The sequence below is a fragment of the Panulirus ornatus genome, chromosome 43, assembly GCF_036320965.1.
Source record: "Panulirus ornatus isolate Po-2019 chromosome 43, ASM3632096v1, whole genome shotgun sequence".
Taxonomy (NCBI): domain Eukaryota; kingdom Metazoa; phylum Arthropoda; class Malacostraca; order Decapoda; family Palinuridae; genus Panulirus; species Panulirus ornatus.
In genome coordinates, this window is record NC_092266.1 from 33,109,795 (window position 1) to 33,137,455 (window position 27,661).

Consider the following 27,661-nt stretch of genomic DNA (forward strand, 5'->3'; position numbering starts at 1 on the left):
GTCCACTGGATACCTGGCGCTGGATCAGCAGGACACTCCGTGTATGGCACTTGAGGGTCCACCAGGCCTCTCTCCCTAGACTAATACTGACCGCTTCTTTTCTAGTTAGTTTTAGACTTTTCTGTCCTCCATGTGGGTGTGCTCTCATTTTCTACATTAAATGGCTGAATTTAGGTTGGAAGAAAACAAGTTTAAGCTCAAAGAAGATTCTCTCTTTTTGCTTGGGAGGCCAGTGAGAATTATTTTTTTTTTCCTAAACTTGCTTTCCCTCATTATTCTCTTTTACCTCTTGTCATATAGTTTGAGGTGTCTTGAATGACCTAGATGTGTTCATTCAAACACTTTAAGGCTTTCAGTCCATGATGCAGATGTTTTTCCAATGGGGAGAAGGTGGTGAACCAATCTGTAGTGGAAGGTGGTGGGTTTATCCAAAGGTTATTATTGAGACTTTGTCTTATTATTATTCCCAAAGAGAGATGAGCTTTCTCATTTCCCTTGTTCACTGGCTTGTAGAAAGAAATGTTTCTAACTCATTTTGTATATGATAAGCCATGCCAACTGGTTGTGTTGTGTCTGGTATGAAATAGAATAACTGGCACTACAAAACTCTGCTTGTGTGAGGTTATGCCATGGGTGAAAAGTCACCTCTGAGAAGATTGCATTATTAGAGCACAATCTCATCAAAGAACTTTGCACTTCAAAGGAGTTCATTATTTCCGTGATACTGGTAGTAACTCAGCCTTGAAACTGCTGGAGCCCCTGGGATTGTATGACATTCATGATAGAACATCTTTTTAGCCATAGATGAAATATGTTACCAGTTTTGATCATAATTTTTCCTGCTTGTGGTCTCCAAATTACTTATTGTGATTCTTTGTACCACAATTGACTGGTTTAGTTCTTAATGTTAGAATTGCTATGCAGCATACACTCTTTTACTGGAAGTCTGTTTTCACATTCATTGAAAATTCATTTTGATTGATATTTGGGTGTTTTGTTTATTACTTTGATAAAGAAATAGAAAAATAGACCTAGGTTTTGTAGTAATGCATTGTGGAAGTGTCAGTGCATTAGATTTGTCTTAAATGTTATGTAATTCCTTATGGAAAATCGAGAAGATTCTCGTAGTATACTACACTAATTATTTACAGAGCTTATCATGTGATATGAGTGAATGAAAGAGAGAAAGGGAGCATGTAATTTCTTAATTGTTATTACCTAAAAGTACAGTGTGGGAAGGTAGGTCTTCACTCATGGGGCACAAAATTTTATTTTTTTTTTTTTTTATTACTACACAGCTTACAGTATGTCTCTGGTATCTCTGTTTTCACAGCCTCTTAGATTAGCTCACTACATTCATCCATCAGTCTGTTACTGTAGTAGTGTTTCATCTCTTTTTTCCTCATGTTTCTTGTTTTGCTTTTTAGCATGACTTCTCATTTATCTTTCTCCACTGGTTTTGCTGTTCACTTAAGTTTTTCAGAGCCATTTAGAAATTTGAAACTTATTATATCTCCCTTCTTTCTTCCATCTTTCACTGTGGGCAAATACATATGCTCTAATCACTCAGTGTAGCTTAGCTCCCAGATTTCTGGTACAGTACCAGCATTTTTTGCCCTGTGTTAAACTCTCATTATCCGATCCATATATTCATATGAGGTGGCCAAATTTTTGTTGCATATCTAATTGAGATCTATGTTGAAAATAGTATACTGCATATTCCTTATTTATGTATTTAACCCATTTACTGCAACAAGCTTAAAGCCAGAAGTGCATCTCTTCAAAAAGAGGAAACAAAAATACTTTTCACTGTTACTTCTGAACATTAACATTTTTATTACAAAGTGAATATAACAGTATTATAAAACCTAACCTGTTAGAGTGATGAACCATCAAACTTGAAGTTTATGGATGGTAAATTCTGGTAGGAATACAACTTATCCCTGATTATGCCATATTATATACTTTAAACACCTTTAACTACCACTTTATATTACAATTTTCATATTTCATTTTCCAATGTGTATGTTGACTTGTTCCTTCATTTGTTAAGTATTGTATAGGCTTGCTTTTGATTACTGTTTACACACTTTTAAAGGCAATAACTCATATAACCTATGCACTATCACTTCAGGAATCTCTCTGCTTCTGATATGTCCAATAACATGGTTGCAGGCAGAGGGAGATTACATCTGTATACTTAGTATGTTTTCCATATTACCAGTCAACATTAACATTGTGAAATAGGTACAGTATAACAGTATTTTATAGCTGTATTTACAGTCATGATGATCAATCAGACATGAAGTTTTAGGGCAAAAGGTGCTGCTGCGCTTACAATTTATCTCTGATTATGCCATCTCTTTAAAGTTTTTTTTACAGTTTTTCTGTTTTATTTCATTATATCTATGTTCCTGTATCCATGTATTTATATTCATACATAAGGTATTGCATAGGTCAGTTTCTTTTTACTATTTACGCACATACATGATTAAACATTGCATCCAGTAATCTGAGTAAGGTATGCCTGAAAACATTGTTGTAGATAGAGAGGGACTTTACAGTTTGTACACATACAGTATGATTTCTTGGTACACATAAGCACATATAACACCTATGACAAGGCTGTGGGTCTTTTCTCAAAGGCAGTATTGGATCATGGATCAGGAAAAATTTCAAGAAAGCACCATAGATGTTGACCTATTTGATTACTGCACATAGCATAGCTTGTATAGTACCTTGTATTATATTGCCACTTTTCTGTAGGTTCATTTTGTATGAATTCAAGATTGGCATGCCCACCAAATGCAAGAACTGCTTTATATACCAACTTGAAATTTTTCTTTCATGCTTGATACAACTGATCAGCATGTCACATTTATCCATAGTCTCATTATCTGATTACATTTCATCACTGCAGCATGCTTTTTAACCATTTCACTTGCACAACTTTTCACTGTTAAGTAGTGTATTGATGATTGGTGGAAAGCAAGTTGTACACTTGTGGTTGTAACTCCACTTTATGCACAAAATGTTTTTATTTTTTAATGCCTTGACACTTCTTCACTTTTTATATACAGTAATGAAGGCATAGATTTCCTATTTACCTGTGCTGTACCACGTACCTGTGTAAGGTATATCATCTGCCAAGATGAGGTGACAGGAGTGTTTTCACTACTGATCCAGAAAAGCCAAATGTTCATTACATTCTGTTTCAGTGTTACTCTTATCTTTTGCTGAAATCCAAGAAATTATTTCTCAACATTACACAGCACAAGTATTTTCACACCAAATCAATGGCATTTAGTTCTTTATGCTTCTCTGGCAATGATGACCAAGCTTAGGAAGCATATTTTAGTTTAAGCGTAGAGTGTGAAAAGCTTTCAAAATATTTTCTTATCCATGTAGTTGAATGCTATTCAGATATTTGCCAGAAGACAGTTTGTCTTCTCTGCTATTTTCCTAATGTGGGACTCTAGCATCAGGTTAGGGAAGATGTCAACTCTCAAGTCTCTCTCACACACTGACTCTTGCTGGTTATTTCCTCTATGTGTAAGTATTTGGGTTTGTGAGGGCATATCATTGAATGTGTATGTATGTGTTTGTAATTATCTGTATGTTGTAAGGCAAGGGAATCCTTAACTCTGGGGTTCCATTTCTTAAACTTTCACTGTCATGAATTTAGAATTCCATACACTAAGTAATGTATATTCATAATTCCTTTGCTTTGCTTCTTTTTTTTCTCCACAACTCTCATGTAGAAGAACTGCTTTACATCTTTAGCAAGTTTTTTGGTACGATTTTCTGTTGCTCTTTCTTTGCATCTTGCAAAAACTCCACCCAGTTATTAGGGCAAGTGAGAGGTGGAGTGAAAGAGTATCATTAAATTTTAGGGAGAACAGAAAAATGTTTTGAAAGGAGGTAAATAATGTGCATAAGACAAGAGAACAAATGGGAATATTGGTGAAGGGAGCAAGTGGGAAGGTAATGATAGGTAGTGATGAAGTGAGATGGAGTGAGTAATTTGAAGGTTTGTTAAATATGTTTGATTATAGAGTGGTAGATATATGGTCTTTTGGTCAGGGTGGTGTGCAAATTGAGAAGGTCACTCATTCTCTCCATATGTCCCAGCCATTTCAATGCACCCTCTTCTGCTCTCTCAACCACACTCTTTTTGTTACCTCACATCTGTCTAACCCTTGCATTACTTACTTGATCAAACCACCTCACACCACATATTGTCCTCACACATTTCATTTCCAACACATCCACCCTCCTCTGTACAATCCTATCTACAGTCCATGCCCTGCAACCATATAACATTGTTGGAACTACTATTTCTTAAAACACACCCATTTTTGCTCTATGAGATAACATTCTCTCCTTCTACACATTCTTTATTGCTCCCAGAACCTTTGCCCCCTCACCTCACCCTGCGACTCACTTCCACTTCCATGGTTTCATCCACTGCTAAGTCCACTCCCAGATATCTAAAACACTTAACTTCCTCCAACTTTTCTCCATTTAAACTTACATCCCAGTTAACTTGTTCCTCAACCCTACTGAATCTAGTAATCTTACTCTGATTCACATTTACTCTTGACTTTCTCCATTCACGCACTTTACCAAACTCAGTCACCCGAATCAGCCACCAGAGCTGTATCATCAACAAACCACAACTGACTCACACCCCAAGCCACCTCATCCACAACAGACTGCATTACTCACCTCTCCAAAACTCTTGCGCTTACCTCCCTCACCACCCCATCCATAAACAAATCAAACAACTATGGGGACATCACAAACCCCTGCTGCAAACTGACATTCATTGGGAACCAATCATTCTCCTCTCTTCCTATTCGTACACATGCCTTACATCCTTTGTAAAAACTTTTCACTGCTTCTAGCAACTTACCCCCCACACCATATACTCTTAAAACCTTTCACAAAGCATCTCTATCAACCCTATCATATGCCCTCTCCATACAAATCCGTTTGTTTTTCTAAGTATTTCTCACATACATTCTTCAAATCAAACACCTGATCCACTCATTCTCTACCCCTTCAGGAACCACACTGCTCTTCCCCAGTCTGATGCTCTGTACATGCTTTCACCCTCTCAGTCAATACCCTCCCATATAATTTCCCGGGAATACTCAGCAAACTAATGCCTCTGTAGTTTGAATGCTCATCTTTATCCCTTTTGCCTTTGTACAATGGCACCATGCATGCATTCTGGCAATCCTGAGGCACTTCACCATGATCAGTACATACATTGAATATCCTTACCATCCAATCAACTACACAGTCACCTTGTTTTTAATAAATTCCACTGCAATACCATCCAAACCTGCTGCCTTTCAGGATCTCATCTTTCGCAAAGCTTTCACTACCTCCTCTCTTCACCAAATCATTCTCCCTGACTCTGTCACTTCATACACCACCCCTACCAAAACACCCTATATCTGCCACTCTATCATCAAACACATTCAACAAACCTTCAAAATATTCACTCCATCTCCTTCTCACTTCATCACTACCTGTTATCATTTCCTCACTTGCTCCCTTCACAGATTTTTCCATTTGTTCCCTTGTCTTATGCATGTTATTTACCTCCTTCCAAAACATCCTTTTATCCTCCCAAAGATTTAATGATACGCTCTCACCCCAACTCTCATTTGCCCTCTGTTTCAACTCTTGCACCTTTCTCTTGACCTCATGCTGCTTTCTTTTATACATCTCCCAGTCATTTAAACTACTCCTCTGCAAATATTGTACAAATGGATCTCTTTTCTCTTTCTCTAACAATCTTACTTCTTCATCCCACCACACACTACCCTTTGTAATCTTCCCACCTCCTACCTTTCTCATACAACATGCATCTTTTGCACAAGCCATCACTACTTCCCTAAATTCATTTGCTCTCACCTTTTGCCATTCTACACTCATTCTCTCCTGATGTTTCCTCCCACAAGTCTCCCTTCCAAGCTCATTTACTCTCACCACTCTCTTTTCCCCAACATTCTCTCTTCTTTTCTGAAAGCCTCTACAAATCTTCACCTTCACCTCCACAAGATAATGATCAGACATCCCTCCAGCTGCCCCTCTCAGCACATTAACATCCAAAAGTCTCTCTTTTACATGCCTATCATTTAACATGTAATCCAGTAATGCTCTTTGACCATCTCTCCTACTCACATATGTATACTTATGTATATCTCTCTTTTTAAACCAGGTATTCCCAATCACCAGTTTTTTTCCTGTTTGTGTTGTTAGTCAAGATAAAGCTGTAAGACCAGTTTCTGTTTTGTAAGTATCTTTACATGAAACTGGTTGGAAGAAATTCCGTAGATTTCATTTTTGAATTCTTTTCTTCTGGATCCCACCGTACCATGCATACATTGGGTATTTGATAGAATTGGGTGTATAAAAAATGGGACAGTAAAGACTATTATAGACATTCCTTTTGACGACATAAGCTTGGTGTGAAGTCCCTCAAGACAGCATTATTTCTACACTACTCTTATTCAAAGTGTACATAATAAAAACTGAATCAAATTACTGCCATGCATGACATCTTGATATTGACGCAGTTGAAACAAAATTTTCGTAAATTTTTCCTTAGAATTTGATTCAGTGTCTCAAGTTAGAAATTCTTCCTTTAGCTAAGTGTACTGTTTTCTTCTGAGCCAGAATCTCATAGTTTTTTTAATCCACCTTTAAAGATTATAAGTAAGGCAGAGATTATGCCTTTCCTGCTGCTGAGTTAAAAGTCACCTGTTTCATATCAGAAACCTCAAAACCTATTTATTCTTTATTATTTAGTTCTTATTGGTCATATTATTTGAGCTAGAGACAATATTATATTTGATTATGCACATGATATTTAAGAGGGACTGCAGCATAAGACAGGATAAACTAAAGACCTCCACTCCACATAAAGGTATTTTCAACTGATTATAATCACTTATATCTATAGCTTCCTGTTTGGCTTTGATTTCTTTTTCTCTCTGTACCATTAAGAGATCCCCATTTGTGTTTATGTTTATATGAAGGTAACTAATGATTTGCCTTCTTTCCTATCTACCACTTGGTTTGCTCATTCCTTTACAAAAGCTATCTTTTGCTTGAAGAACAGTTTTTGTAACTAGTTGCCTTTCCTTCTTAACTGAGGTAGTGTTAGGAACTAATGAACATTTGCTCAATTATCTCCTTACCAAAATGAAATTATCATTCTGCCTTATTAATTATCCTGCTCTCACCTTTCTTTGACCATTCTCTTCTGTTCACTGTGATGTTGCATCCTTCTTTCTGTATTATTTTGGCCACTGCTTTTATGAGCTGTCAGCATGTGTTCTAACTCCCCAGACTGGACCTACAGCATTTGATTAATCACTGCTTCCCTTAGTTTCTACCCCTCAGACCTGGACCCACAGCATTTGACTAATGCTTTCCTTAGCACCTGTGTGGAGACCAGCCTCACAAGGACTGACTGTTGCAATACCTTCCCCTTTTCTTATAGTGAAGCTGTGGAATTCTTTTTCTTTTTTGCCTTTCTTTCTTCATATGTCCTGGAGTTACATCCACAAATACCTGAAGAGATTAATCCCATTTGCATTTCTTTTCCTTTTTTCATACACTGTTTCACTTTACAACCATGGTGGCCACGACTGGGGGTATAATTATGCCCATGCCATTTGGCTGCTAAGAAATACAAATAAAATTATATCTTGCTATGTAAAATATTCCAGAACCAGAGACTCAACCTTAACCAACCCAGCAGACCTAACTAAAGACAGTAAGGGCTTTAAAAGGGCTAAACTTGTCAGTTTGTGGGCTTATCAGTTAAGCAGGTCCTTGTTTACAGTATATATTATGTGCTGTCAGCTACAGTTTTTATTGGTGGTGGGGCTATTATATTTGATTATATGGAAAGTTTCCTTTATGATATTGGTTAGATGTAGAACCTGGAGAGGTGCTATAAGCACTAGTGTCCTCAGCTCACTCTGTTAAACTCAGAAATTAATCTCTCAGTCAAAACATATATCCTCTCAAAATCCTGCTGATGAATATAACTTCAGAATTTACTTCTCATTATTGGGAGCTTCCTTTTATTTTGCATCAAACAGAATGAATAGGTTTAGTTTTATGCCATATATTGTTGGTATTAAACATATATTACGGTACTGTATTTACAAATACATCTTATCCTTGTACATGCGGCAGGGCTATCCTGGAGAACTGAGTGTCCCTAACTTTTAGGTAATGTGCAGGATTGGGGTTGGGGGCCACTGCTCAATCAAGTTAATTCAATAAAAGGTGCCTGCTTGTTTGTACTTGATTCAGCCCACATAGATGAGAATGGAGTTAATAATAAGAAATAGGTAGATAGACTTGTCATTATATTTTTAACAGAAGATGAAAGTCTTAATTTTTGTTATATGAACCTTTTGAAGAGGAATTCATTATGCTCTGTATATCTTCACATTGAGTTATTCTTTCATGTAGTGTCATTAAATGCAACATTTGTTGAATTTACCTCTCTTTAGAGAAGCAAAATGAAGTTTCTGATCCACTTACCAGACTTCCAGATATATTGTTATGATTTTCTTTTGTAACTAACATTTCCTTTTTATGTGAAGATCAGGCATGTGCTGTATGATAATAGCTATAGCAAAGCTTTTGTGTTATTGCTGTAAGATATTCCAGTGCTATGATCCTAACAATGATAATGTCTTAGTTGCAGCTTGTAAGCTAATGATTTATTTTTCATACCTCTGCAGTACATTTCTAAGTTTGGCCTGAAAAAATTGAAGAAAAATAATAATATGTTTTGGAATAATTGTGTTATATTTTGAAAAATGAGAATTACCCTATTTTTTCATGAATATGGATACCCACATAACTAGTAACTCTGTAACTTTCTTGGATGCTTTGCAGACAAGGAACACCAACAGAATGACTCCTTTGACTGTAGTAGGATTAGATCTAGCTGGCACTTCTCAGCATCATCTCCCATTGAACAAAACCGTCAAAATGTTATTCAAGAAATTATTAATACAGAGGCTATATATCTCAGTGAACTACTATTGGTTGACCAGGTAAGAAAAGATTGTTTCTCTGCATAATTTGATTAAAGGTAAAAGGTGTTTAAGGTATCATGTACAGTTCATGGTGATAGTGATGCATGAGAAATGTGACAGTGTGTTTAGTGGTCAAATTTGGGAAAAATGCTCTTTAGGGGATGGAGATGAGTATGAGGAATTGAGAGGAGTATTTGAAATTATTCACTGAAATTCCAGTCATTGTAGAAAGAAAATGTTTGTGGAACTTGTGATGAGGGAAAATATTTGTGGAACTGGTGATGAGGGTTACAGAAAAAGAATATTTTGTTAAACACCAGAAAGACTTTGAACTGTGATGTTGTATATGTGGTTGCAAAGATAGAAGTAGATATGTTTCTTTGGCATTAGGGTGTATACTTTTATATTCCACTTACTGTATAATGTAATAGAAGTGTCATTAGAATATTACCAATGTAATTGTTGGAGCCAAATGATGTTGATGAATAGCTCTTCACTTGTGTGTAAGTCTTTTGTTGCATGCATAAGAAACAAATATTTTGCAGGCATTCATACAGCCCATGCGTGCTTCAGGAATCGTTAATGAAAAGGAACTTGACCTGTTGTTTGTAAACTGGAGTGAACTGATTCTGGTTAACTCATATTTTAATAAGTAAGTATCTGAATAGAATATTTTTATTTGCATGTGATAGAATTACATATTTAATCTTTCTAGTTGTTCTAAGTTTTTTTCATGGGCACCTTATTGTTATTCATATCCTTGGTAATTTTTTTTTCTTAAAGAATGCAATTCAAAGATATGCTTTTACATCTTGATTCTAAGACAACCTTCCATTTACTTCCAATACAGCCCCACCTCAGCATACATAACAACAATGCAGCAGCATTAAATCCTTCCCATCATAGCACTTTCATAAACACCAGTAAACTATCATACATATGAAAGGCAACCCTCATCCTCACACTTTATTCGACTGCATTCATAGATCCCCCCACCCCAAACAAACACCACCTTAAGAAATCAAATTCACATTGAATGATCCAAGAGACAGTAACCAACCTAACCCAATCTTGAAAACCTTTTCACTATGCATACTCCCATCTGAAAGTGTACTTTCCACACAAGAATGAGTCATGTTTGACCAACTTTGCTCTGGACACTGGCCATCTCTTCCTCATTACAAATTTTAATTTAGCATATCATAGGATCTCTCATGCTCAAGATGCAACCTCTACACTGAAGATACTAAATATTTACTCTTCAGTTTTCTTGCACTCACCCCATGTTGGTGAATTTGGTTGTACTGGGAGTGAAAAGTCACCTTTCATGAGGATGTATATTGTCAGTGAATGAAAAGGAGTTCAGTCTCATTGAGGCAATTTTCACTCCAAAGGAATACATCATTTTTTTGCTCCTGATTGGAGCACACCCATGAACCTCTAAGGAACTATAGTGGGGACCTGGGGTTGTATGGTTGTTTAAGTCACCCAGACACCACATAGGAGATGCTCTTTTTAGCATGGTTCCTTAGACTTGTAGAGTAAGTTAAGTACCTTTACAGTGTTTTCAACAATTAGGCAGTTTCTGTGGCTAAGTCTAGGCCCCATTCTTCAGGAGCAACGTTAGGATGAACAGCTTCTTAGTGCATCCTTACTGTGGGTGTTTCACCCCAAGTAGACCTACTTGCCGCAGCATTCAATGGCCTCCCGGTGTGCTCATCTCCAACAGAGGATTTTTAAGCCCACATTGCAGATTTTCCCTCTGTTGACTGGCGCTGGTGGCACAGTCTCTTCCCCTTTTCATCAATGAACTCATGTTTATGAACTCCTTGGAACTGGATACTTTTGGGGGCTCAATGAAGCTATTAGCACAGTAATGGAAGGCATAGCTTTAGATCCCCTTCCTTTTCTGTTGTTATATATATATGTATATATATATATATATATATATATATATATATATATATATATATATATAGATATAGATATATAGATAAATTTTTTCATTTATTATACTTTGTCACTGTCTCCCACATTAGCGAGGTAGTGCAAGGAAACAGACGTAAGAATGGTCCAACCCACCAACATATACATGTATATACATACAAGTCCACACACACATATACATACCTATACATCTCAACGTATACATATATATACACACACGGACATACATATATACGCATGTACATAATTCATACTGTCTGCCCTTATTCATTCCTGTCGCCACCCTGCCACACTTGAAATAACAACCCCCTTTCCCCGCATGTGCACGTGGTAGCGCAAGGAAAAGACAATAAGGCCACATTCGTTCACACTCAGTCTCTAGCTGTCATGTATAACGTACCGAAACCACAGCTCCCTTTCCACATCCAGGCCCCACAAAACTTTCCATGGTTTACCTCAGACGCTTCACATGCCCTGGTTCAATCCATTGACAGCACATCGACCTCGGTATACCACATCGTTCCAATTCACTCTATTCCTTGCACGCCTTTCACCTTCTTGCATGTTCAGGCCACGATCACTCAAAATCTTTTTCACTCCATCTTTCCACCTCCAATTTGGTCTCCCACTTCTCCTTGTTCCCTCCACCTCGGACACATATATCCTCTTGGTCAATCTTTCTTCGCTCATTCTCTCCATGTGACCAAACCATTTCAAAGCCCCCTCCTCTGCTTTCTCAACCACACTCTTTTTATTACCACACATCTCTCGTACCGTATTATTACTTACTCGATCAAACCACCTCACACCACATATTGTCCTTAAACATCTCATTTCCAGCACATCCACCCTCCTGCACACAACTCTACCCATAGCCCACGCCTCGCAACCATACAACATTGTTGGAACCACTATTCCTTCAAACATACCCATTTTTGCTTTCCGAAATAATGTTCTCGACTTCCACACATTCTTCAAGGCTCTCAGAATTTTCGCCTCCTCCCCCACCCTATGATCCACTTCCGCTTCCATGGTTCCATCCGCTGCCAAATCCACTCCCAGATATCTAAAACACTTCACTTCCTCCAGTTTTTCTCCATTCAAACTTACCTCCCAATTGACTTGACTCTCAACCTTACTGTACCTAATAACCTTGCTCTTATTCACATTTACTCTTAACTTTCTTCTTTCACACACTTTACCAAACTCAGTCACCAGCTTCTGCAGTTTCTCACATGAATCAGCCACCAGTGCTGTATCATCAGCGAACAACAACTGACTCACTTCCCAAGCTCTCTCATCCACAACAGACTTCATACTTGCCCCTCTTTCCAAAACTCTTGCATTCACCTCCCTAACAACCCCATCCATAAACAAATTAAACAACCATGGAGACATCACACACCCCTGCCACAAACCTACAATCACTGAGAACCAATCACTTTCCTCTCTTCCTACACACATACACATGCCTTACGTCCTCGATAAAAACTTTTCACTGCTTCTAACAACTTGCCTCCCACACCATATATTCTTAATACCTTCCACAGAGCATCTCTATCAACTCTATCATATGCCTTCTTCAGATCCATAAATGCTACATACAGATCCATTTGCTTTTCTAAGTATTTCCCACATACATTCTTCAAAGCACACACCTGATCCACACATCCTCTACCACTTCTGAAACCACACTGCTCTTCCCCAATCTGATGCTCTGTACATGCCTTCACCCTCTCAATCAATACCCTCCCATATAATTTACCAGGAATACTCAACAAAATTATACCTCTGTAATTTGAGCACTCACCTTTGTCCCCTGTGCCTTTGTACAATGGCACTGTGCAAGCACTCTGCCAATCCTCAGGCGCCTCACCATGAATCATACTTACATTAAATAACCTTACCAACCAGTCAACAGCAAAGTCACCCCCTTTTTTAATAAATTCCACTGCAATACCATCCAAACCCGCTCTCTTGCCAGCTTTCATCTTCAGCAAAGCTTTTACTACCTCTTCTCTGTTTACCAAATCATCCTCCCTAACCCTCTCACTTTGCGCACCACCTCAACCAAAACACCCTATATCTGCCACTCTATCATCAAACACATTCGACAAACCTTCAAAATACTCACTCCATCTCCTTCTCACATCACCACTACTTGTTATCACCTCCCCATTAGCCCCCTTCACTGAAGTTCCCATTTGTTCCCTTGTCTTATGCACTTTATTTACCTCCTTCCAAAACATCTTTTTATTTTCCCTAAAATTTAATGATACTCTCTCACCCCAACTCTCATTGGCCCTCTTTTTCACCTCTTGCACCTTTCTCTTGACCTCCTGCCTCTTTCTTTTATACATCTCCCACTCATTTGTATTATTTCCCTGCAAAAATCGTCCAAATGCCTCTCTCTTTTCTTTTACTAATAATCTTACTACTTCATCCCACCACTCACTACCCTTTCTAATCTGACCACCTCCCACGCTTCTCAAGCCACAAGCATCTTTTGCGCAATCCATCACTGCTTCCCTAAATACATCCCATTCCTCCCCCATTCCCCGTACCTCCTTTGTTCTCACCTTTTTCCATTCTGTACTCAGTCTCTCCTTGTACTTCCTCACACAAGTCTCCTTCCCAAGCTCACTTACTCTCACCACTCTCTTCACCCCAACATTTTTCTTCTTTTCTGAAAACCTCTACAAATCTTCACCTTTGCCTCCACAAGATAATAATCAGACATCCCTCCAGTTGCACCTCTCAGCACATTAACATCCAAAAGTCTCTCTTTCGCACACCTATCAATTAACAGGTAATCCAATAACACTCTCTGGCCATCTCTCCTACTTACATACGTATACATATGTATATCTCTCTTTTTAAACCAGGTATTATTATTATTATTATTATTATTATTATTATTATTATTATTATTTTTTTTTTTTTTTTTTTTGCTTTGTCGCTGTCTCCCGCGTTTGCGGGGTAGCGCAAGGAAACAGACAAAAGAAATGGCCCAACCCACCCCCATACACATGTATATACATACGTCCACACACGCAAATATACATACCTACACAGCTTTCCATGGTTTACCCCAGACGCTTCACATGCCCTGATTCAATCCACTGACAGCACGTCAACCCCGGTATACCACATCGCTCCAATTCACTCTATTCCTTGCCCTCCTTTCACCCTCCTGCATGTTCAGGCCCCGATCACAGAAAATCTTTTTCACTCCATCTTTCCACCTCCAATTTGGTCTCCCTCTTCTCCTCGTTCCCTCCACCTCCGACACATATATCCTCTTGGTCAATCTTTCCTCACTCATTCTCTCCATGTGCCCAAACCATTTCAAAACACCCTCTTCTGCTCTCTCAACCACGCTCTTTTTATTTCCACACATCTCTCTTACCCTTACATTACTTACTCGATCAAACCACCTCACACCACATATTGTCCTTAAACATCTCATTTCCAGCACATCCACCCTCCTGCACACAACTCTACCCATAGCCCACGCCTCGCAACCATACAACATTGTTGGAACCACTATTCCTTCAAACATACCCATTTTTGCTTTCCGAAATAATGTTCTCGACTTCCACACATTCTTCAAGGCTCTCAGAATTTTCGCCTCCTCCCCCACCCTATGATCCACTTCCGCTTCCATGGTTCCATCCGCTGCCAAATCCACTCCCAGATATCTAAAACACTTCACTTCCTCCAGTTTTTCTCCATTCAAACTTACCTCCCAATTGACTTGACTCTCAACCTTACTGTACCTAATAACCTTGCTCTTATTCACATTTACTCTTAACTTTCTTCTTTCACACACTTTACCAAACTCAGTCACCAGCTTCTGCAGTTTCTCACATGAATCAGCCACCAGTGCTGTATCATCAGCGAACAACAACTGACTCACTTCCCAAGCTCTCTCATCCACAACAGACTTCATACTTGCCCCTCTTTCCAAAACTCTTGCATTCACCTCCCTAACAACCCCATCCATAAACAAATTAAACAACCATGGAGACATCACACACCCCTGCCACAAACCTACAATCACTGAGAACCAATCACTTTCCTCTCTTCCTACACACATACACATGCCTTACGTCCTCGATAAAAACTTTTCACTGCTTCTAACAACTTGCCTCCCACACCATATATTCTTAATACCTTCCACAGAGCATCTCTATCAACTCTATCATATGCCTTCTTCAGATCCATAAATGCTACATACAGATCCATTTGCTTTTCTAAGTATTTCCCACATACATTCTTCAAAGCACACACCTGATCCACACATCCTCTACCACTTCTGAAACCACACTGCTCTTCCCCAATCTGATGCTCTGTACATGCCTTCACCCTCTCAATCAATACCCTCCCATATAATTTACCAGGAATACTCAACAAAATTATACCTCTGTAATTTGAGCACTCACCTTTGTCCCCTGTGCCTTTGTACAATGGCACTGTGCAAGCACTCTGCCAATCCTCAGGCGCCTCACCATGAATCATACTTACATTAAATAACCTTACCAACCAGTCAACAGCAAAGTCACCCCCTTTTTTAATAAATTCCACTGCAATACCATCCAAACCCGCTCTCTTGCCAGCTTTCATCTTCCGCAAAGCTTTTACTACCTCTTCTCTGTTTACCAAATCATCCTCCCTAACCCTCTCACTTTGCGCACCACCTCAACCAAAACACCCTATATCTGCCACTCTATCATCAAACACATTCGACAAACCTTCAAAATACTCACTCCATCTCCTTCTCACATCACCACTACTTGTTATCACCTCCCCATTAGCCCCCTTCACTGAAGTTCCCATTTGTTCCCTTGTCTTATGCACTTTATTTACCTCCTTCCAAAACATCTTTTTATTTTCCCTAAAATTTAATGATACTCTCTCACCCCAACTCTCATTGGCCCTCTTTTTCACCTCTTGCACCTTTCTCTTGACCTCCTGCCTCTTTCTTTTATACATCTCCCACTCATTTGTATTATTTCCCTGCAAAAATCGTCCAAATGCCTCTCTCTTTTCTTTTACTAATAATCTTACTACTTCATCCCACCACTCACTACCCTTTCTAATCTGACCACCTCCCACGCTTCTCAAGCCACAAGCATCTTTTGCGCAATCCATCACTGCTTCCCTAAATACATCCCATTCCTCCCCCATTCCCCGTACCTCCTTTGTTCTCACCTTTTTCCATTCTGTACTCAGTCTCTCCTTGTACTTCCTCACACAAGTCTCCTTCCCAAGCTCACTTACTCTCACCACTCTCTTCACCCCAACATTTTTCTTCTTTTCTGAAAACCTCTACAAATCTTCACCTTTGCCTCCACAAGATAATAATCAGACATCCCTCCAGTTGCACCTCTCAGCACATTAACATCCAAAAGTCTCTCTTTCGCACACCTATCAATTAACAGGTAATCCAATAACACTCTCTGGCCATCTCTCCTACTTACATACGTATACTTATGTATATCTCTCTTTTTAAACCAGGTATTATTATTATTATTATTATTATTATTATTATTATTATTATTATTTTTTTTTTTTTTTTTTGCTTTGTCGCTGTCTCCCGCGTTTGCGGGGTAGCGCAAGGAAACAGACAAAAGAAATGGCCCAACCCACCCCCATACACATGTATATACATACGTCCACACACGCAAATATACATACCTACACAGCTTTCCATGGTTTACCCCAGACGCTTCACATGCCCTGATTCAATCCACTGACAGCACGTCAACCCCGGTATACCACATCGCTCCAATTCACTCTATTCCTTGCCCTCCTTTCACCCTCCTGCATGTTCAGGCCCCGATCACAGAAAATCTTTTTCACTCCATCTTTCCACCTCCAATTTGGTCTCCCTCTTCTCCTCGTTCCCTCCACCTCCGACACATATATCCTCTTGGTCAATCTTTCCTCACTCATTCTCTCCATGTGCCCAAACCATTTCAAAACACCCTCTTCTGCTCTCTCAACCACGCTCTTTTTATTTCCACACATCTCTCTTACCCTTACATTACTTACTCGATCAAACCACCTCACACCACACATTGTCCTCAAACATCTCATTTCCAGCACATCCATCCTCCTGCGCACCACTCTATCCATAGCCCACGCCTCGCAACCATACAACATTGTTGGAACCACTATTCCTTCAAACATACTCATTTTTGCTTTCCGAGATAATGTTCTCGACTTCCACACATTCTTCAAGGCTCCCAGAATTTTCGCCCCCTCCCCCATCCTATGATCCACTTCCGCTTCCATGGTTCCATCCGCTGCCAGATCCACTCCCAGATATCTAAAACACTTTACTTCCTCCAGTTTTTCTCCATTCAAACTCACCTCCCAATTGACTTGACCCTCAACCCTACTGTACCTAATAACCTTGCTCTTATTCACATTTACTCTTAACTTTCTTCTTTCACACACTTTACCAAACTCAGTCACCAGCTTCTGCAGTTTCTCACATGAATCAGCCACCAGCGCTGTATCATCAGCGAACAACAACTGACTCACTTCCCAAGCTCTCTCATCCCCAACAGACTTCATACTTGCCCCTCTTTCCAAAACTCTTGCATTCACCTCCCTAACAACCCCATCCATAAACAAATTAAACAACCATGGAGACATCACACACCCCTGCCGCAAACCTACATTCACTGAGAACCAATCACTTTCCTCTCTTCCTACACGTACACATGCCTTACATCCTCGATAAAAACCTTTCACTGCTTCTAACAACTTGCCTCCCACACCATATATTCTTAATACCTTCCACAGAGCATCTCTATCAACTCTATCATATGCCTTCTCCAGATCCATAAATGCTACATACAAATCCATTTGCTTTTCTAAGTATTTCTCACATACATTCTTCAAAGCAAACACCTGATCCACACATCCTCTACCACTTCTGAAACCACACTGCTCTTCCCCAATCTGATGCTCTGTACATGCCTTCACCCTCTCAATCAATACCCTCCCATATAATTTACCAGGAATACTCAACAAACTTATACCTCTGTAATTTGAGCACTCACTCTTATCCCCTTTGCCTTTGTACAATGGCACTATGCACGCATTCCGCCAATCCTCAGGCACCTCACCATGAGTCATACATACATTAAATAACCTTACCAACCAGTCAACAATACAGTCACTCCCTTTTTTAATAAATTCCACTGCAATACCATCCAAACCTGCTGCCTTGCCGGCTTTCATCTTCCGCAAAGCTTTTACTACCTCTTCTCTGTTTACCAAATCATTTTCCCTAACCCTCTCACTTTGCACACCACCTCGACCAAAACACCCTATATCTGCCACTCTATCATCAAACACATTCAACAAACCTTCAAAATACTCACTCCATCTCTTTCTCACATCACCACTACTTGTTATCACCTCCCCATTTGCTCCCTTCACTGAAGTTCCCATTTGCTCCCTTGTCTTACGCACTTTATTTACCTCCTTCCATAACATCTTTTTATTCTCCCTAAAATTTAATGATACTCTCTCACCCCAACTCTCATTTGCCCTTTTTTTCACCTCTTGCACCTTTCTCTTGACCTCCTGTCTCTTTCTTTTATACATCTCCCACTCAATTGCATTTTTTCCCTGCAAAAATCGTCCAAATGCCTCTCTCTTCTCTTTCACTAATACTCTTACTTCTTCATCCCACCACTCACTACCCTTTCTAATCAACCCATCTCCCACTCTTCTCATGCCACAAGCATCTTTTGCGCAATCCATCACTGATTTCGTAAATACATCCCATTCCTCCCCCACTCCCCTTACTTCCATTGTTCTCACCTTTTTCCATTCTGTACTCAGTCTCTCCTGGTACTTCCTCACACAAGTCTCCTTCCCAAGCTCACTTACTCTCACCACCCTCTTCACCCCAACATTCACTCTTCTTTTTTGAAAACCCATACAAATCTTCACCTTAGCCTCCACAAGATAATGATCAGACATCCCTCCAGTTGCACCTCTCAGCACATGAACATCCAAAAGTCTCTCTTTCGCGCGCCTGTCAATTAACACGTAATCCAATAAAGCTCTCTGGCAAATCTCTCCTACTTACATAAGTATACTTATGTATATCTCGCTTTTTAAACCAGGTATTCCCAATCATCAGTCCTTTTTCAGCACATAAATCTACAAGCTCTTCACCATTTCCATTTACAACACTGAACACCCCATGTATACCAATTATTATTATTATTATTATTATTATTATTATGATCTGGCTTCATTCCTGAAGTTAATTATGACAGTCTATTAATCCCTTGTTCAGGATATTAATATTACATGAGAATATTACTGTCTTGAACACACACCTGAGGCCCCACTTCCTTTTTGATGTGCCTTTTCACACATACACTAAGGCCCTACTTCCCTGGGGATAGGGGAGAAAGAATACTTCCCACGTATTCCCTGCGTGTTGTAGAAGGCGACTAAAAGGGGAGGGAGCGGGGGGCTGGAAATCCTCCCCTCTCGTTTTTTTTTTAATTTTCCAAAAGAAGGAACAGAGAATTGGGCCAGGTGAGGGTATTCCCTCAAAGGCCCAGTCCTCTGTTCTTAACGCTACCTCGCTAATGCGGGAAATGGCGAATAGTTTGAAAGAAAGATTATTATTATTATTACTATTATTATTTGTATTATTTGTATTATTGGATTTGTATGTAGCATTTATGGATCTGGTGAAGACATATGATAGAGTTGATAGAGATGCTCTGTGGAAGGTATTAAGAATATATGGTGTGGGAGGCAAGTTGTTAGAAGCAGTGAAAAGTTTTTATCGAGGATGTAAGGCATGTGTACGTGTAGGAAGAGAGGAAAGTGATTGGTTCTCAGTGAATGTAGGTTTGTGGCAGGGGTGTGTGATGTCTCCATGGTTGTTTAATTTGTTTATGGATGGGGTTGTTAGGGAGGTGAATGCAAGAGTTTTGGAAAGAGGGGCAAGTATGAAGTCTGTTGGGGATGAGAGAGCTTGGGAAGTGAGTCAGTTGTTGTTCGCTGATGATACAGTGCTGGTGGCTGATTCATGTGAGAAACTGCAGAAGCTGGTGACTAAGTTTGGTAAAGTGTGTGAAAGAAGAAAGTTAAGAGTAAATGTGAATAAGAGCAAGGTTATTAGGTACATTAGGGTTGAGGGTCAAGTCAATTGGGAGGTAAGTTTGAATGGAGAAAAACTAGAGGAAGTAAATTGTTTTAGATATCTGGGAGTGGATCTGGCAGCGAATGGAACCATGGAAGCGGAAGTGGATCATAGGGTGGGGGAGGAGGCGAAAATTCTGGGAGCCTTGAAGAATGTGTGGAAGTCGAGAACATTATCTCGGAAAGCAAAAATGGGTATGTTTGAAGGAATAGTGGTTCCAACAATGTTGTATGGTTGCGAGGCGTGGGCTATGGATAGAGTTGTGCGCAGTAGGATGGATGTGCTGGAAATGAGATGTTTGAGGACAATGTGTGGTGTGAGGTGGTTTCATCGAGTAAGTAACGTAAGGGTAAGAGAGAGGTGTGGAAATAAAAAGAGCGTGGTTGAGAGAGCAGAAGAGGGTGTTTTGAAATGGTTTGGGCACATGGAGAGAATGAGTGAGGAAAGATTGACCAAGAGGATATATGTGTCGGAGGTGGAGGGAACGAGGAGAAGTGGGAGACCAAATTGGAGGTGGAAAGATGGAGTGAAAAAGATTTTGTGTGATCGGGGCCTGAACATGCAGGAGGGTGAAAGGAGGGCAAGGAATAGAGTAAATTGGATCGATGTGGTATACCGGGGTTGACGTGCTGTCAGTGGATTGAATCAGGGCATGTGAAGCGTCTGGGGTAAATCATGGAAAGCTATGTAGGTATGTATATTTACATGTGTGGACGTATGTATATACATGTGTATGGGGGTGGGTTGGGCCATTTCTTTTGTCTGTTTCCTTGCGCTACCTCGCAAACGCGGGAGACAGCGATAAAGCAAGAAAAAAAAATTATTATTATTATTATTCATTATTATTGTTATTGTTATTATACTGATTGCCATTTCCAAAGTCAGTGAGATAGTGCTGGGAAACAGACGAAGAAAGACCCATCCACTCATATGCACGGTTATATACATACACGCACATACATGTACATATACATACATATACATGCACATGCACAGACATATATACACATGTACATATTCATACGTGCTTGCCTTCATCCATTCCTGATGCCACCCTGCCCCTCAGGAATTAGCATCTTCACCCCAGTGCTAGTGAGGTAGTGCCAGGACAACAGACAAAGAAAAAAGGCCCCATTCACTCACACTCAGTTTCTATATGTCATGTGCAGTGCACCAGAACCAGCTCCTGTCCACATCCAGGCCCCACATACCTTTCAATGGTTTACCCCAGACATTTCACATGCCCTGGTTCAGTCCTTTGAAAGCATGTCAACCCTGGTATACTACATTGTTCCAATTCACTTTATTCCTTGCACACCTCTCATCTTCCTGCATGTTCAGGCCCTGATTGCTCAAAATCTTTTTCACTGCATCCTTCCACCTCTAGTTTGGTCTCCCACTTCTAGTTCCCTCCACCTCTGACCCAACCTCAGCTAGAACCACTTGCCCCGTCTCAGTCTGACTTTCACTTGTGCCTTACTGTTTTCAAGTAATTCTTCATTGCGTCTATCAGTTTTCCTCTCACCATATGTTCATAACACCTTTCGCAATGCCTCTCTCTCCCCCCAGTTATATGTTTTCTGCAGATTCACTGCAGGAAGATATAGCTTTTCATGACCTAATTTCTTTTTCTAGGGACATGTCTGACTGGATTTAGATTTTCAGCTAAAGGCTGGTACCCAATTATCAGCCAATCCCAAAGCTGGCTGCCTGCATTTGGAGTAGAATCTAGGCTTACAGATTCTTAGCTTATGAAGCAGATCATTATTCTGTGGAGGTCCATAAACTGCCCAACCTTCTTCATTGTATTTCTTTTTTTCATTGTTTAATTATTTCCTAATTAAAGATAATTATAATCAGTAATAAAGTACAGGTAATACTGTGTAATTAGGTATACTTATGTGCAGAGGAATTTTTTTCCATTTTGATTATGGAAGACCACTATATTAAAAGAGACCTGTATTTACAGCTCTTGAGACTGGGGTTTGATCATAGAGCCGTTTTATGAAAGTGTAAAGGATGACATAGGGATGACATTTTAAATTTTTTCCCATATATGAATTTTGGATTTTTAATACTTGTCATTGTTTTTTTATTTTCTAGAGCACTAAAGGTTCGTTGTATGAATAGTAGTGGTGGTGTCATTACCATGATTGGTGATGTTTTATGTCAACAGGTGAGTTTTATTTCAGTTTGGTTCAGTGCTCAGCTGTTAATTAGGGTTTTCAGGGTTCAAGCTGATACAAATGCTCATACATTTCATGCTGATTTAGGGCTTTAGGAAATTCTGATAGATTATGAAATAAAGCTAACTGGCCTTTTTTGTTTATATGTATATCAAATAGCTTTTAAAATTTCAAAATGATTCATCATATGAGTTTTATGAAGTATATGATTAAACACAACAACCAGATTGCTTTATTTTTCTATATGTAACTATTTGTTGCCTGATTCTTGAAGTTCCATGTAAGACTACCTTGTGTAAAGGAAACTGTAAAATGATCTGCTATAAGCAGCTTGAACACCTGAAAAAGGAGACAAGTAAGGGGCAAGAGTACAAGTATATTTACCATGTCTTCATCAGCAATTATGTAACCCATTATCTCTTTGTTGTTTCATGACCTTGATAGTCATGAAAAGCAGAAAAAGATTGTTGTGAATTATATTCTAATAAGGAACCAATATTGCAGATTGGCCAGTTAACACCGTACTTGAGGTTCTGTAGTATACAGATTCGTGGTGCAACTTTATTAGGTGAAAAGTAAGTATTGACTTATGTTTTCATAATTTTTTTTTTTTTTTTTTTTTTTTTTATACTTTGTCGCTGTCTCCCGCGTTTGCGAGGTAGCGCAAGGAAACAGACGAAAGAAATGGCCCCCCCCCCCCCATACACATGTACATACACACGTCCACACACGCAAATATACATACCTACACAGCTTTCCATGGTTTACCCCAGACGCTTCACATGCCTTGCTTCAATCCACTGACAGCACGTCAACCCCTGTATACCACATGACTCCAATTCACTCTATTTCTTGCCCTCCTTTCACCCTCCTGCATGTTCAGGCCCCGATCACACAAAATCTTTTTCACTCCATCTTTCCACCTCCAATTTGGTCTCCCTCTTCTCCTCGTTCCCTCCACCTCCGACACATATATCCTCTTGGTCAATCTCTCCTCACTCATTCTCTCCATGTGCCCAAACCATTTCAAAACACCCTCTTCTGCTCTCTCAACCACGCTCTTTTTATTTCCACACATCTCTCTTACCCTTACGTTACTTACTCGCTCAAACCACCTCACACCACACATTGTCCTCAAACATCTCATTTCCAGCACATCCATCCTCCTGCGCACATCTCTATCCATAGCCCACGCCTCGCAACCATACAGCATTGTTGGTACCACTATTCCCTCAAACATACCCATTTTTGCTTTCCGAGATAATGTTCTCGACTTCCACACATTTTTCAAGGCTCCCAAAATTTTCGCCCCCTCCCCCACCCTATGATCCACTTCCGCTTCCATGGTTCCATCCGCTGACAGATCCACTCCCAGATATCTAAAACACTTCACTTCCTCCAGTTTTTCTCCATTCAAACTCACCTCCCAATTGACTTGACCCTCACCCCTACTGTACCTAATAACCTTGCTCTTATTCACATTTACTCTCAACTTTCTTCTTCCACACACTTTACCAAACTCAGTCACCAGCTTCTGCAGTTTCTCACATGAATCAGCCACCAGCGCTGTATCATCAGCGAACAACAATTGACTCACTTCCCAAGCTCTCTCATCCCCAACAGACTTCATACTTGCCCCTCTTTCCAGGACTCTTGCATTTACCTCCTTTACAACCCCATCCATAAACAAATTAAACAACCATGGAGACATCACACACCCCTGCCGCAAACCTACATTCACTGAGAACCAATCACTTTCCTCTCTTCCTACACGTACACATGCCTTACATCCTCGATAAAAACTTTTCACTGCTTCTAACAACTTGCCTCCCACACCATATATTCTTAATACCTTCCACAGAGCATCTCTATCAACTCTATCATATGCCTTCTCCAGATCCATAAATGCTACATACAAATCCCTTTGCTTTTCTAAGTATTTCTCACATACATTCTTCAAAGCAAACACCTGATCCACACATCCTCTACCACTTCTGAAACCGCACTGCTCTTCCCCAATCTGATGCTCTGTACATGCCTTCACCCTCTCAATCAATACCCTCCCATATAATTTACCAGGAATACTCAACAAACTTATACCTCTGTAATTTGAGCACTCACTCTTATCCCCTTTGCCTTTGTACAATGGCACTATGCACGCATTCCGCCAATCCTCAGGCACCTCACCATGAGTCATACATACATTAAATAACCTTACCAACCAGTCAACAATACAGTCACCCCCTTTCTTAATAAATTCCACTGCAATACCATCCAAACCTGCTGCCTTGCCGGCTTTCATCTTCCGCAAAGCTTTTACTACCTCTTCTCTGTTTACCAAATCATAATTGGTGAAAGAAAAAAATTAGAATGGAAAGCTTTTTTTTCTAATTTTTAATCACATTCAATCTGTATTTGAGACAATCACGGTAGTGGAGATTCTAGGTAAGAAATTATAACTGATATCATAAGAGGCTAAGTTGGCATGAGATACTTATTTGCTTCTTATCTTTAACTTCATTCCTGTTAGTGTACCTCTGAATTGTGAGGAAAACCTCTTAAAGTTATGAAGAGATACATAGGGAATTGCATCATATGACACTGATGTCATTTCTCTTGTTTTTTCATTAACCCAATCCTAGGATACATATCTACTGTAACTTGGATAATTCTTCTCTAATTCATGTTTGCAAGGTGTGCATACCTCAGTAAAGATCCACATATTTGTCACAAGAACACCCATACACAACACTTTCTTACTTGATTGAACATTCTTGAGGGGAAAGTCTTTGCTTGGACCAACAAAGTTTTGGTTATTTTTAGCTATGTGCCAGACTTGATATTTGTATAAGATGAAAGTACCTCAAATGAGTTTGATAACCATAATTTGTCAAAATTTAACAAATATATGGCAACTTTTCATCTTGAGAGTAGATGCTAACATTCTGTTATCAGAAATCATGACTAGATTTGTTATAAGAATTCTTAGCTTTTTGAGAGCTAAAGTATATGTATATGAATTCAGAATTGAGATCTAGCTCAAAAAACATTTTTAATTTTGACTGATTTTTATTAAAGCTGTTATATAATGTAGCTTTTATCAGAAAATGAATATTATAGTATTTCTGTACATAGCCTTAGGAGCATTTGGAAGAGAGCTTGCCACACTGGGGTGTACAACACTGTTTTATCCCCCTATCCCCAAAAAGTTGGTTTGTTAATGAAGCTTCACCCCACTTTGGCCATCATAAAACATAAAAGGCCAGCAGGATTCAGTGACCAAACAGCAACCTGTCCAGTCTAGGTGTTTTTCATATGAACCTGCTTCACATTAGCTTCCAGTATCTACTTTTATTTCTGTCTTTCATGTTGAAGGCCAGATGGATATTTTTTCTTTAATTATGGGTTCTCCATGACACAAATCATAAATACTTTGTTCTTGTGTTTCGTCAACTAGTGTACCAGTAGACAACATCAGCACCCACTTCCACAACTTGGCAATGAATTAGGCCATTCGTTTTTGTTTGATGTTTTTTTTATTTTATTATGTTTTTATTTTTCATTGATTCTGTATAAAAATTCTTGATATGCAATTATGCACCTTTTGTGGAATTTGATATCTAAGGATCAGGATCTACAGCCTAAATTCCACGGGCTGCCAAAGGGCTACTATATGATAATCTGTTAACTGGTTATAGTAAGTTATACATTCATATTCTATATTTTCATCAGGATCTACAGCCTAAATTCCACAGGCTGACAAAGGGCTACTATATGATAACCTGTTAACTGGTTATAGTAAGTTATACATTCATATTCTATATTTTCCTCTTTGATATGGTTCATAAGTGGCACACTTTTTTGAACCTGTAGCTCATTTAGAGTAAATATTAAGCATGTGCTTTCCTTGAAAGAATCCCATAAATGTCCATCTATATGATGGTTCAGTTTTTTCTTTCTTTCTCTTTCACCTTGCTATAAGTTCCTTATGCTTAAAAATTGCTGCACTCACATTCTTGGATCATACTAATCTATATATTACCAAAATTGTGATTGTTTCTAGGTGTAGTGCAGGAGGACCATGGGCAGACCTAGTAAAGCAGTGTCAGGAGCATCCTGCTGTCCAAGGCCTCACCCTGACCTTCTTTATGCTCAAGCCCATGCAAAGAATAACCAGATATCCTTTACTAATAAAGCAGGTATGAAGGAAGTAGTTCAGTGTTCATTATCAAGCACATCCACTTTTCCATGTTGCCATACACCTTATCCAGGTCCATTTTGCAGCAGCTTTACTCCTAATGCTCATCACTTTACTGTCATTGTGTACCACCATCTTTTCTACTCTTGTTGAATACTCTTTTTGTTTTTAAATCATTCATTTTAGTGTTTTACTCTCCCATACAGCTTGTTCTCTTTTTGTTACCTGTTATTGAACAGTATCCATTACTGTCTCATACATCATCATTCTCAATCAGTACTTTAAAGTACTTTCTCCTCATACAAACTTTTCCTTTGTCCATAGCATTCTCCCAGCCAGTCTGTCACACTGTTGCTCCTTACACAAACCTCTTTCCTACATCTGTACACCCACAATTAAGTTAGCTAGGTATTATTCACAGAATTTTCTTTCATTTTTGCCTTCTGAGATCTTCACTAGCATTCCATGTAATGTATTCTATATTTTTAACATTTCTGTTTAGGATTTTATGTTCAACACACTTTGCCATCTATTCGTCAGTATTTTTTGGCAGAATCTTTTTTTTCCCCCTAATCAACTTTTTTAAACCTCTTTCTACATCCTGTGCTTACTGTGCCCTAGAACTCATGGTAGAAAAAGCTCTCAAGAAAAAGAAGAAAGTTTAAGCATTTATTTTACTATTATTCAACCATAGTACTTTTTTTTTCAAGGGCTCTTGCAGCTTGAAGTCTGCAGTGCTGCAGTCATTAGTAGGAAAATGATGGACTCCTTTGGAGTGAGTTCTTTGTGAGGTTTTTCTATGATGATACAACCTTGCCAAAGAAGCCTTTACACTCCTGGTGTAGCAATAGGCAGGTGATGCCCATCAATACCTTTATGGGTATAGAAAAAGTGTATTTGAATAAGTGAATAGGAAAGCTTTATAGATGTGACTATATGTAGTTTACTAAATGCTATTAAGAGCAACTTTAATGGAAGTAGTGCATCTTCAAAAACAGGAATAAGATATGGCATGAATGAGTGGCTGAAATGAATTTAAGTTTTTCAAGGTTGT

The 27,661-nt window shown here is 39.1% G+C and overlaps 1 protein-coding gene across 12 annotated transcripts in view; it reads left to right on the forward strand.

Moving 5' to 3' along the window:
• The window catches only part of LOC139762542 (intersectin-1-like), a 382,245-nt gene that overhangs the window by 292,090 nt on the left and 62,494 nt on the right, over positions 1-27,661 (forward strand). For all 12 annotated transcript variants that reach the window (XM_071687542.1, XM_071687546.1, XM_071687541.1 and 9 more), the window contains 5 exons: positions 8,941-9,101; positions 9,629-9,735; positions 22,327-22,399; positions 22,914-22,984; positions 26,473-26,608. In XM_071687542.1, coding sequence (XP_071543643.1) covers positions 8,941-9,101; positions 9,629-9,735; positions 22,327-22,399; positions 22,914-22,984; positions 26,473-26,608 — 548 coding nt within the window. The remainder of the gene's footprint in view (positions 1-8,940; positions 9,102-9,628; positions 9,736-22,326; positions 22,400-22,913; positions 22,985-26,472; positions 26,609-27,661) is intronic.